General features: G+C 34.9%; 1 protein-coding gene across 2 annotated transcripts in view; it reads right to left on the bottom strand.

Annotated features, from left to right (window-relative positions):
- Window positions 1-13929, bottom strand: part of SNCA (synuclein alpha) — a gene marked incomplete at both ends in the record, with an annotated part of 118348 nt that overhangs the window by 92973 nt on the left and 11446 nt on the right. For both annotated transcript variants that reach the window (XM_080698096.1, XM_080698097.1), the window contains 2 exons: window positions 2995-3137; window positions 11699-11740. In XM_080698096.1, the coding sequence (XP_080554222.1) occupies window positions 2995-3137; window positions 11699-11740 (185 nt within the window). The remainder of the gene's footprint in view (window positions 1-2994; window positions 3138-11698; window positions 11741-13929) is intronic.

Genomic DNA, 13929 nt, shown 5'->3' with positions numbered 1-13929 from the left:
AAATTGAAATACTAAAACACAAGAGGGAAGAAGTAGTAGGGAAAGAAAGGGAAGGAGGGATGCAGAAGGAGATGGGAGGGTCAGAATGAACTTTACATTACCAAACAGGGAGTGATGAGCCAAACACCTTCAAATGGTATGATGGGGAGAAACCAAAGTCATCCCTCATGCCTCAATGAGTGTTCCTGACCCTAAAGAAGCGCCAACCGCATGAGAATGGCACAGCCATTAACCCACTTCTATAAACCAGTATCTAGTAGCCCTAAATGTCATATCCTTCTTCCTTCAAATTTCTGACACATCGTATACAATAAATATTTCTTAAATAAGTGCCTCTCTAGGGTCATTAGCAAGGAGTCAAAGTAAAAAAAGAAAAGAAAAACAAAACACTTATTTATACTCATCAAGACAGAGTCTGAAAGATAAAATTAAATTATTTGTTTAATGATGAATAATTAAATCATTAAATTATTTTGTTTAAACTCTATACTTTTGAGAACACTATAGATGTGGCTGCAATAATAGGTGCTTATTAGAGTAGTCCTTGAATCACTATAGAAATTCAGAACTTTATTGCTACGTTGGGCTTTAACAATTTTCTCACAAGTTCCCTTATTATGTGAGAAAGGGACTTCAGAGATCTGCAAAAGGTCATCCAGCCAGGTAGTGATCAAGCAGGATATGAAGACTGGCCATTTTAGCTCCCAAGCCAAAAGTTTTTTGCACAGCTTTGTTGCAATTTCTAGGTTTTATAACTTTATTTTCATATTAGAAATTTTTAAGAACCTGTAGTATCGATAAGAGAAATATCACCAAATGGTTAATTTTGTCACCTCATCTAAATTTCTACTCTAAAACATTCAAATAACTACTGGTATTTTTAGGAAGATAAAAAAAGCAATTTTGTAAAAGAAAAAGCATTTTCATGACTCTTTTGCAATCTTCATTTTGTATTTAAGATGGTGGCAAAATGAAATTATGTTTCCCTGATTTGCTTATATTCTGAAGCAATAAAATTTTCTAGTTAATCTGGTTGTCCTTAATTAAAGTTATAAAGACCCAAAGGAGGATCAGTATTAAGGAATTGGTTGTAGAAGTGATATAGTAGATGGACAAACACTCTTGTGTCTGGTCTGTTCCACTTAGCTATGTGGCCTTAGACATTTACTTCCCAGTATGGATTTCAGTTTCATCTGTGAAACCTCACTAGATCATGAGTTCTGTCCAAAGACTCCCATTTAAGCCCTTTGTTGTATATGTTTAAGTGTGTACTTTTCTAAAAAAAAAAAAAAGTCATTGCTTCTATTAGATTATCAAAGGAATCTCAGACATAAAATTGTCTCTGAGCTAGTATCTGAGGTCCCTTCTTAATTTTGGAATGTCTTAGAGCTATAAGTATAAAATTTCAAACAGAAACTATGAAATAGCATAATTATTAGCACAAATAAGCTTATTTGAAAAGCATATTCTACTCAAAGGAGTGTTGCCTCGATCAGCCATACATCCATGTGTTAGCTGAAGAACTTCTCTAGAAGCCCAGTTTATATTTTTCATGATTAGCCTTAAGCATCCCAGAGAATGTTTCTACATGTGAGGAAGCAAAATATATACCCCAGGCTTCCAGTCCTGACTTTTTATTATCAAGTTTTCAATAGCTCATCTTGGTCATCTTGCTACTTAGGAAACAATCCATAGCACTGCTCACAAATAAAGCCCATTTCTCACAGTTCTTAGGACATCTATCCCAAAACCATTTTGATTATGACTTTTGGGGGGGCTGAGTAGCTAAAGTTCTAATAGAATGTGTATGATTATAAAAGACTCAGAAAGTCCCTTTACTTTTTCACATATTTCCTTCCGTCTACCCCTCAACTTAATAAATATGTAGTAGTTATCTTGTATCTGCTAAGAACTCTCCTAGACACTTGTGAAATAGCAGTGAACAAATTAAACATGTTTCACTTTCATGGAGTTTTCAGGAAGGGGAGAAATAAATAACATACATGAAAATAAAATTATTTGTCATTTATAAGGATGATAAACACTTGGGACAAAAAAGTAAAAAAAAAAAAAAAAAAAAAAGAGTAGGACAATTGAGAAGACCATAAATTAGGAGAATGGTTCCAATTTTAAATAGGTCAGGACAGCCCTCACAAAGAAGTCAATTATCACAGAGCTTTGGAAATGAGGGAATGACCCAAGGATATGGTCTTGGGTAAGAGTTTTCTAGGCAGAAAGAAACAGGGCAAAGGTATGCTTGATTTGTTTAGGGAATAGCAAGGAAACCATTGTGGTAGGGGAAAAGGAGAAACCATCCTGCTGCGATAGTCAAATTGGTAAAATTTCTTCTTCCATTTGGCACCTCATATTCTATGTTTAAATTGAAAGTTAAAAGACTTATTGTATAATCTTACTAGCATCCCATATTTATCAAGAAATCAAATTTCATATTCTGAAAATTTAAGACTCGCATGAAAATCATGATATCTGGAATGGATAATAAGTTTCTCAGTTCTCATGAGCATGTATTTTGTAAAGGTCTGTTAAGTGGTATGAAAATATGTCATTCGGTAGAAGATGATGTAATTATATAGAAATCAACTAAAATATCTTCATTTAAGAAACTTAGAGCTTAGGCATAAAGAGATTTGTTATTCCAACCAGGAGAAATTCCAAGATTTGTTGTTAAATAAAAGCACCCATTCTTTCCTAAATGTCACTGTTCCTTTTGGCCTTTACTACATTATTTATTTCATTAGCTGTCTTTCAGAAATTGAAACAATCGTGATTATTGTACAATTTGCATGGCATTTCTCTGAGCTGCTGTCACACACACAAAAAGTAAGATCCATGTAAAGATAGTACTTTATTCTGAAGGAGGATCAGACACTCATACCTCACAGCAAGCATCTTATTCCTGTCTCGTTCCTCACATAAAAATGAACCACAACCTCCGGACCTTATAACTATGACACAAAACATGGGCGACCCTACCTTGCCCAGCTGGTCCTTTTTGACGAAGCCAGTGGCGGCTGCGATGTTTCCTGCTCCCTCCACGGTCTTGTGGGCCACGGCTGTCACACCTGTCACCACCGCCCCACCAACATTTGTCACTTGCTCTTTGGTCTTCTCAGCCACTGGAGCAAATCAAGAGGAACAACAAATTAAAGTATTGTAGAAGGAGAAGGACTTAAGTTATTTTTGCTGTCAACTTCTAACATCTATATTTATATCTGCTATAGACAATGGAGGGACAAGAAGGAAAAAAAAAAAAGCCAAACATGAGAAGGAGGAAGAGGGAGGGGATGGGGTGGGAACTGAGTAAGAACTGAGAAACTTATTATCCATTCCAGATATCATGATTTTCATGCGAGTCTTAAATTTTCAGAATTCTAATTGAATGATGTGTGCATATATGCCTCTACTATTTTGTATTCCCGTAAGATGTATGAGTACAATGCAGCAATAAAACAATTTTAAAGAATAAAAATGTTTTAATAAAATAAGAAACTACGAAGATTTTGAAGTGAGCATGGTTCAACCAAACATTGAATTTTGGTGAGACATTTTGTTTTAATGATGCAAATGTAAAAAGGTGCTTCAAAGTGCTTAAATAGCCATGAGCTATTTAAACTTGGTTTATATTAAGGGAAGTAAACAGAAAGCAGTACTTTCAGGTATAGATATACTTCAATTAGCCTCAGCGTGAGACTTATTTATTTCATTATCAATGCCAATTATTTGATCTCACTAAGCAAGTTTAATTTCACATCTTCCATATTACATAGCACAAACGTCCTTTATTCAAAACTCCAAAATTTGAAATGTTCCAAAATCCAAAGCTTTTGGACACCAACATAGCACCATAAGTCAGAAATTTCACTCCATAAATTTTTGTTTCATGAGCAATATTATTTCAAATATTGCATAAAATTACTTATAGAATATTTATGCACTATGGCAATATGTAATTATTTATATATGGTATATATATGGAAACAAAAATGAATTTTGTATTTATACCTGGATCCCATCAGTCCCATTCCAAAAACATCTCACTATATATGTGCAAATATTCCAAATAAAAAATTGAAATTTGAAACACTACTGGTCCTAAGTGTCTCAGGTAAGAGAGTGAGCCTGTTAATTATACATGTTAGAAATTAACAATAGTACAAGGCATAGTTGATGAAGTAACTTTGATTCTTTTTAAAAAATAGATGTTTTCTTATGTTATAACTGATTTTCAGTAATTGGGAACACAGGAGCTAGATTGTAAGTGTGAAAACAGAGCTTTATTGAGCAGACTTATAGTTTTTTTAAAGACGAAATGGTGATTAGTTAATTTTTAAATGAGATAAAATATAATGATAGTGTAAATAGAACATATTAGATTTATAAGCAGAGATTTTAACTTTGTATTATAAGTTATCCAAGATATTCTAAAACTATACCTAACTGCTGAATCAGTCTTTATATATTATTTTTATATAAGCATAGTGTGGAAGCTCCAATATAAAAAAATGTTGTTTTAATTAACTAAAGAGTTCTATGGGAAAAATAGCATGGCAAGAGATTCTGCTCTTTTTAATAATTCCAAGATCAATACAGAAATAAAATAACTACCTTTCATCTACACCTCTCTGAAATCTGTGCACACAGAGCTTTAGATCTTGCATTTCTTGCCTACATTTGTATCATGTTTGCCTTTTTGTCTTGCTCCTGTTTGTCTTTTTTGTTTTAGCCCATAAACTCATTTTTTGGTTTTTTTTCTCCCAATTTTCAGAAACTTTTGTTTTTAAAGGATCATCTTCTTTGGGCACTCTTTTAAGCAAATAAAGGCACACTTTTGGGATATGTTTTGTATTCTTCAGACAAACTTCAGTCTGAGGAAACAAAGGAGTTCCACCATAGCAGCTGTCAAGAGCTATTCATAGGAATATTAGGATCTGGAGTATTCCCTACAGGTATCACATCACTAGTTGACGAGGCCAGTAATTAAACAGTGTGGCCAGAGCAGTTTGTTTGGAATGGACTACTTAGGTCACGGAAGCAGAGCTGGTCTCTAAGGACAAGAGGCTTGCTCTTCAAGTCCAGACTGTATGGGAAAGCCTGAAGCTGTCATAGAGCTTGACACAACAGAGAGCCCGCAGCTGAGGTTCCTCTGTATCTGCCTTTCAGGTAAAACTGCCTTCCTGCCACTCTAGAGATGTGGTGATTCCTCCTGAGGTAGAATGGATAGTCATAATTCAAGTTCAACTCAAATGCCAGTGAAAGGTTGCACAGGAAATTTTATGTTTTCAAACATGCCTGGAATGTTAATCCTTTAAAAATAATGAATTATATGTTTCAAGTTGTCATTTCCTCTTCTTTTCCAAGAACATGAATAGAAAGTTTTGCTTGAGATGAACATTTTCTTGTCATAAAATCTCAAAGCAAGACAAAAATAGGCTCTGATTTTTTTTTTTACAGACTCAGTTTTTGCCAGCCTTGGATTTTACAGTATCTAGATAATCCTTTATGCATATGTAAACTTTAATCTATTGTTTTTAATACACATAAGCTGTGCAATAAAACAAGCTTTTTACATTTTTATAAACTGACTAGATTTTATTACTGTATCAATGATAGATTAGTTGCATTATAATGTCAAAGTGTATAGATAACAATAATAGACACATTTAAAAAGATTTCTATAGGACTGATTTCTCTAATAAGCCCTCCACTGACCTTGACCTTCTCTTATTCCCTTTTTTGAGCATTTCTTTGCTCACTGACGACCCAAAACAACCAGAAGGAAGACAAACTCAAGCTAGTATATTGGATTTAGTAAGGAGTATTTATCAAGGGAAATACCTTATAACCAGAATACAAAAGAGTATTTTCCTCTCAGTCAATAGATACAATAACATTTTAAATTCACTTAAAATTTTTCCAATGTGCCAGTCTTTCCTATTTTGATACAAGACATCTCTTTCTTGCAAAAGCCTTTATCCCACCCCTGTTTATTCAGCAACCTCAATTATTTTGTTAAAACCTAGCTAAAATGTCACATCCCACTGAAAATCTCTCCTTTTTTGCCTCTTCATATGATCTCATATATATAATATATATATGTATGTATACATATATAGTATACATATATATGCTATGTAACTTTACACTATAACATAATTATTCACTTACCAGTATGTCTGCCTATCCTTTCCTGTTTTAAGCTCAAAATCAGGAATTCTGCTTTATATGCCCTTGAATTATTTCACAATAGATACTCAAAATATAATTTTCAGCGGGGCATGGTAGCACACACTTGTAATCCCTGCGCTTGGGAGGCGGAGACAGGAGGAATCACGCAGGTTCAAAGCCAGCCACGCTGGCTTAAGAGACCCTATTTCCAAATTTTAAAAAGTATAAAATAGGTCTTGGAGTATAGCCCAGAGGTAGAAGGGTTTCCAGGAACTCCAGTACCACCAAAAAATAAAATAATAATAAAAATTTTCACAAAGAAATTTTTATTTATCTTTAATTTATACATTAATACTTAGATTTACATTTGATTTAGCCAGGTTAAAGGTAAAATTTCAAGAGAAAAATGTGGTATCTATTTAGAGAACAAGTATGATAAATTCAATCTTTGTCATTAAACAAGATTATAAAATTAAGCCAGTCATTTTGGCACATGTCTATAATCCCAGTACTTGGAAGGCTGAGACAGGAGGACTGCAGATTCTAGACCAACCTCAGCAACTTATTTATTTTTTTTATTATTTTTATCTGTTTATTTATTTATTTTTGTGGTACTGTGGGTGGAACCCAGGGCCTTTTCTACCTCTGGGCTATACTCCCAGACCTATTTTACATTTTATTTGGAAACAGGGTCTCACTAAGTTGTTGAGAGCCTCATTAAGTAGCTGTTGGCTTCAAACCTGTGCGATCCCTCCTGTCTCAGCTTCCCAACCCCAGGGATCAAAAGCCTAGCTATTTTTTATTTTTTTTAATTTATTTATTTTTGAGGCACTGGGGATGGAATCCAGGGGCATTCTACCTCTGAGCTATACCCCCAGCCCTATTTTTTATTCTTTATTTTGAAACAGAGTCTCACTGAGTTGCAAAGGACCTCTCTAAGTAGCTGGGGCTGTCTGAGAACCAGGATCCTCCTGTCTCAGCCTCCCAAATGCAAGTGTGTACCACCATGCCTCAGCAACTTAGTGAGGCCCTCAGCAACTCAGTAAAACCTTGCTTCAAAATAAAAAATATGTATGAAGATCTAGCTTTGAATTGGTATACTAATGATAGATTTTAGGAAAACAATTTATTGAGATTAAATTGTCACATGTAAAAATTAGTTTTTTCATCAAATATAATAAAATTTTACTTGTAATAAATGAAAATTTCAGAGAATCTCTAATCTAGGAATTTCTTTAGACTATACTTGTACAAAAACAAACAAGTAAAGTAAGCTTATATCATGATTCATCTTTTGAAGCACATTCAAATACATGTCTTTCAATAAGTCAAGTTAACTATATTCTTATATTCTGTTACCATGATTAAGCTGACAACTGAAATAATAATCTCCTGAGATCCCAATGCCAGGATCTATGGTGAGATTTACTGTTTTTTAATTATGTGAGAGAATTTATTTTCCTTGAATTTTGTAGATAGAAAACTCTTGGCCTACACCTACTGAAGCCTATATTTTTGTAGAAGCAGTTAAGGGGATGAATCTTGGAGGATTTATTTATTTATTTATTTATTTACTTATTGGTGCTATTGGGGTTCCTGGAAACCTTTCTACCTATGGGCTACACTCACAGACCTGTTTTTATATATTTTTATTTGAAAACAGGGTCTCTTAAACCTGCATGATCCTCCTGTCTCCGCCTACCAAGCGCGGGGATTACAAGTATGCGTCACCACACCTGGCTGGAGGTTTTATTTTTAACATTAGTGGGTAATGTTGTGACCAATATAATAATTTCTTGCTATCCTGCATAAAGACCCATAATAATAATGAACAATATTTATGCAGAAGTTATGATGTATCTATAGTAAACAACTCAGCAATCAATCAGTTCTCCTTATCTTTATACACTGAGGTAATTACCACAGACTTACTTGCCCTCATAATTGAAATTTAGAAATTATATTAAATTTAGCAAATTAAGTAATTCATTTATCTGACGAGGAAGAATAGTCCTTCTTGCACTGGCTTCTCCAGTGCATTTCTCACAGCCAGGCTAATTGTGACAGCATTCTGGCTATTATACTAGTACTGGGGTCACTACCTGGTACAGTGACTGTGCACATTGCCCACATCCAGATCACCATATCCTTTCTGCCAAATGGCACTTCACATAGATTTGGGGAAACACTAGTTTTCTTTGACTCTGTAATTGTAGAAAGAATATATCAATAGTAAATAAGCTTGTAAAACCCTGAGTTAAACTCTATTATGCAAAGTTCTTAACTGTAGATCATTTTAGATCCTTTAATATGTGAAAGAAAGGATAAAATATACAACGTTTAGCAACTTTATAAAACCACAGAAACAGCCAGGTGTGGTTGTACATGCTTGTAATTCCAGTACCTGAGAGTCTGAGACAGGAAGATTGCTGGTGTGAGGCCAGCAGTGTCTCAGAGGAAGAACCCCCTGGATTTAATCTCCAGTACCAAAACAACAACAACAACAACAACAACAACAATAATAAGCTTATCGGCTATGGTGCTTCAGAGAATATTTTGTAAAATGTTGCCTTACTGTGCAAACTTCAGTCTCTTCTCCCTGCACCCCCAACAGACACCTTGCTCTCACATTTACATTCTGAAAAAGACTGAAAATTCCCCACTGAGGCAATAGTTATCCTTGCAGCTAATCTTCATAGATTCTTTTAGATAACAACATTAGTTAGGTTATTTAATTTTTACAAAGAGACCCTGAAATCTTGCCATATGCTGCTTTCTTTCTAAATCACATGGGTGCAGCTTCAACTACCTTAGTGGAACACTATTAGTCTAGGCTGGCCCTGTTGAGACAGTACAATCTCCTCCTGTCTGCTTTCCATGTCTGACTAAAATCTTGCTTAATAATGTCACTGCAGAGGCCCCGGTAAGGCGACATAGTGTATTTACTTGCCTGCTTCTCTTATATTACATATGGGATTGCAAGAGAGCAAATGAACACTGCATAAATGGCTTCTAATAGAATCAGTTTTCAAAGGCTTCCATTTTATTTTTATAGCATCATTTATCAAAAACATATGTTGTTGGGCGTGGTGACTCACGCTTGTAATCCCAGCATTTGGGAGGCTAAGACAGGAGGATCACAGTTCGCAGACAGTTTCAGCTACTACTTACTGAGGCCCTTTGCAAATCAGTGAGACCCTGTTTCAAAATAAAGAATAAAAAATAGGGCTGAGCGTATAGCTTGGAGGTAGAATGCCCCTGGGTTCCATCCCCAGTACCCAGTACCACCAAAAAAAAAAAAAAAAAAAGACATATGAAATGCTTTCCCTCACTAGCCATAAATATATTGTTCAAGAAAGGTCCACTAGAGGCCGGGCGTGGTGGTGCAGGCTTGAAATCCCCGCGCTTGGGAGGCAGAGACAGGAGGATCACACAGGTTTGAAGCCAGCTCTACTGGCTTAAGAGACCTTGTTTCCAAATAAAAAAAACTATAAAAATATGTCTGGGAGTGTATCCCAGAAGCAGAAGGGTTTCCAGGAACCCCAATACCACCAAAAAAAAAAAAAAAAGTCCATTAGAAAGAAATAAGTGACACATGTGTGATATGTGTTATCTGCTTTATGTCTTCTAGATGTGTTCTGTGTGTTAACTCACTTTATTCTTTCACAGATGAGGACATTAAATCACATAAAGATTCAGAATCTTGTATATAATGACACAGTTAGTAAGGGGTAACAGGTTTAAACCAAGGATATCTGACTCCAGTGTTTATGGTCTTAACCACAACACTACTTTCAAGAGTTCTGTTTCATTCTCCCCATTTCTATTTTGTGATATAGTGATATGAACATGTTATTTTTTTCCTGAGGCATTATGTTTGATGCTTTCTGATCAAATGAATCATATCCCCGATTATATCTCATTTCATCACACCTGTCAAAACACAAAGTACTCACATATAAAATTCAACTGCAGAAAGTTTGTGGGCTACTTGTTAAAATTTGATTCTCCTATTCCTATCAATATCATCTTCATCTTCCCATTTCTATTTATGACCATCATCTTCACCATTTTTTCCTCATTGTAAATCTTTCATTGACATATTCAGATTAGTTTGAGTAAAGATAAATACAATAAATAATTTCCAATCATCTCAATGGTATTTTCTTTTCCTTTTTTTTTTTTGCGGTTCTGGGGATGGAACTCAGGAGATTTGACCTCCGAACTACATCCCTGGTCCTATTTTTTATTCTTTATTTTGAAACAGGGTCTCACTAAGTTGCAAGGGGGCATCACTAAGTAGCTAAGACTGTCCGCGAACCACCATCCTCCGGTCTCAGCCTCCTGAAAGCTGGGATTACAAGCATGCGCCACCATGCCCAGCTTTCAAGGAAGGGTATTTTCAAAAGATATACTGAGTAGTAAAGAAAATATATTCAGTATAGTTTGTGCTCGTAATATTTTACTGTGTTCCAAAGAATATTTAACTCTAATCCTTTGAAAGATAGCAATCCTTACATTTTATTTATGCTATCAGTTTGCTTTTTTTTTTTTTTTTTTTTGGGTCAGATACTCAAATTCCAGCCAGGTATAATGGCACAGGACTATAATCTCACGACTTGGGAGGCTGAGGCAGGAGGATTGAAGGTTCAAAGCTAACCTCAGCAATCTCATGAGTTTTTTTTCAATTTAATGAGACCTTGTTTCAAAATAAAGAATAAAATAGGGCTGGGGTATAGCTCAGATGTAGAACGCCCTTGGGTTCCATCCCCAGTACCACAAAACAAAATAAAAAAGAGAATACTCAGATTCCCAAGTGCTATGAATTAAGCATGTTAGGACAATTCAAGGTCATCATTCTTGGCAATTAAATTTATGACTTATTTATTTGCAATAAGTATTCATACATTTTATAATTCTTCATAAATAATTAAGTTTAGACTAGGCCAATGCTTCCTTAAAATCTCCTCTCCAGACAAAGTAGCTGTTTACTATTATACTGATCAATGCCTGAGCTATACTAGATACCAATATCTGGAGTATTATTCCAAAATATAAGTTTCTTTTTTATTTATTTTTATTTTATTTTATTTTTTATTGGTGCAATGTATTCATACATCATAATGGTATAAAGAAAATACTTTTGTAGACATACATGCACACATCGCCCAGTTAGCCCCTACCCGATCCCCACCCCGTTCCCTCCCCATCCCTCCTTCCCATGCTTGGCTTAGTGGTTGATATCTAGTTTTATAGCAATTTATCCAATATTAACCATGATAATCTCACAAAACAGTTTCATTTGTCTGATACCAAGCTTTTGATGACTAAAAGATAACAGTTCAATATTTCTTTTTGCTTTCTTTCTTACCAGAGAATATTTTTTCTTTTCTTTTTTTTTTTAGGTGAAGCTATCATACACTTATTTATTTATTTTTCAGAAAAAATCTATCCTGATATGGAATATGGACTCTACTCTAGATACCCAAAATATAAGTTTCTTGGAGCTTACCTGTTGTCACACCATGAACCACTCCCTCCTTGGTTTTGGACCCTACGAAAACAAATAAATTCAAAATATAAATCTCAAATTGTTGTTGGATTGCTGGTGGATAGTTTAGAATATAGCTAACTTAAAAATTTATATCTTCAATAGCCAATATATAAAGATATTCTCAAGGGGCAAATAAATAACACACTGAACTGAGGGCATTCAGTAACTGCCAAAACATTTGAAAGAACACAGAGATAACAGAAGGGCCTCTCCAATTCAGACATTAAGTACAAGAGTGTAGCATGGTAAGACCAATGAGTGCTAAGGTCCCAGGTGTGGTGGAGCGTGCTTGAAATCCCAGTGCTTGGGAGGCTGAGACAGGAGGATAACAGGTTCTCCACCAGTCTCAGCTACTTAGTGAAGCACTCTGCAAGTTTGTGAGACCCTATTTCAAAATAAGGAATAAAAGAATAAGGGTGGGAATGTAGCTCAGAGGTGAAATGTCCATGAGTTCAATCCCCAGTGCTGCAAAAATAAATAAATAAATAAATAAATAAATAAATAAATAAATAAAGAGTGCTAAGGTGCCGTTACAGAAGGTCTAGTGTGCTGTCACTCACTGGGGTGACCATAGATAGCAACTATGCACTGTGTACTTCAGAAAGCTAAAGGAAGGGATTTTGAATGTTTTGAATGTTTTCAACACAAGATATGTTCATGTATGCCTCTACCATCTTGTACCCCATTAGGATGTATGACTACAATGCACCAATAAAAAAATTTTAAAAAGATAAATGTTAGCCGGGCATGGTGGCACATGCTTGTAATCCCTGCGCTTGGGAAGCTGAGACAGGAGGATCGCACAGGTTCGAAGCCAGCCTCGGCTACTTAGTGAGATCCTGTCTCCAAATAAAATATAGAAATAGGTCTGGGAGTGTAGCCTGGAGGTAGAAAGCCTCTGGGTTCCACCTCTAGTACCACCAAAAAAAAAAAAAAAAAAAAAAACAAAAGATAAATGTTTGTGGATATACTAATGTTTAATCTGCTTATACAACATATGCATGGGTAAGAATATCAGATGATGTGCCATTAATACATACAATTTGTATGCTTTAATTTATAATTAAAATTTTAATTAAAAAATAAAACAATATTTTAGCACAAAATGATGACTTTTATCTTGCTTCCCACTTCACACACCATCTTAGGGAGGGGAAAAAAGGGAGATAACACTGGGGCTTAGTGAGAAGATTCGTGATTCAGAACAGTTGAAGCTGTGAAAATACAGCATAAATGAGAAATTTGTTACCCCATGAAACATAAACAGATAAACAGACTGAGGAAGAAAATAAGGTATTAATATTTGATGAGCATCAAGCATGGAAAATGCATATGAAAACTCATCTCATTTGATCATTATGATATTCATTTAATAGATATATATTATGCCTATTTCATATGTAAAGGAATTAAATATCTCAGTGAAGTAATTTGCCTAATGTTAAATATGTAATAACAAGCTATTGATACACTCAAATAGAAGAGAAAATTTTTTCAAACCTTAGTTATTACTAAATTTGCAAATAGAATATTATGCATGTATTATTAAATTAATTTTGTTAATCATATAGCCTTTCTAATGTTGAATTTTTCAGTATAGTTCACACCTGTTTTTTAATTATAAGGTTTTTGAAGAAAATAAAATATTTGAGCATGAAACTGATTCTATAACTTGTTATAGACCTAGAATACAAGAAAATGAGGACATAAAACAGAATATTTAAATAAATATTAAGAGAGTTAGTAATGTTCATTTAAATACACTATTTAGAGTTCTGGAAAGATGGCAACCAATGGAAGAAACATATATCAGTCCTACTGACACTCGGTCTCCAGTGCTATGAATAGTGGTCTGATGAAAGAAAGAAGTTAAAATTTTTAAAAGCAGGACAAGTGAAAGGCAACAGAAAGAAGAAAAAAAAAGAAGCTAGAATATGGATCAGAGAAGAAAAAGACCTCACCCATCTCCAACCACTGCGGCTGCAGCTGTTGTGGCTCTACCATCTTGCTTCACCATGCCCAACTGCCAAAGACTCACAGGAAAGAAACTGACTTGAAATTATGTTAAGTGACTGCAGCTCATCGGAATTGTAAGCCCTCAGTTCCTCCAGCTCAAACACTGGCTATGACTTGCAGCAATGGCAGCTGAACTCACTGTGCCCTCCAGAGATGCAGAGCAGTGCTCAGCA

Source organism: Muscardinus avellanarius (genome assembly GCF_963383645.1).
Source record: "Muscardinus avellanarius genome assembly, chromosome: 6".
Lineage (NCBI taxonomy): Eukaryota > Metazoa > Chordata > Mammalia > Rodentia > Gliridae > Muscardinus > Muscardinus avellanarius.
This window is presented reverse-complemented; position numbering and strand designations above follow the sequence as displayed.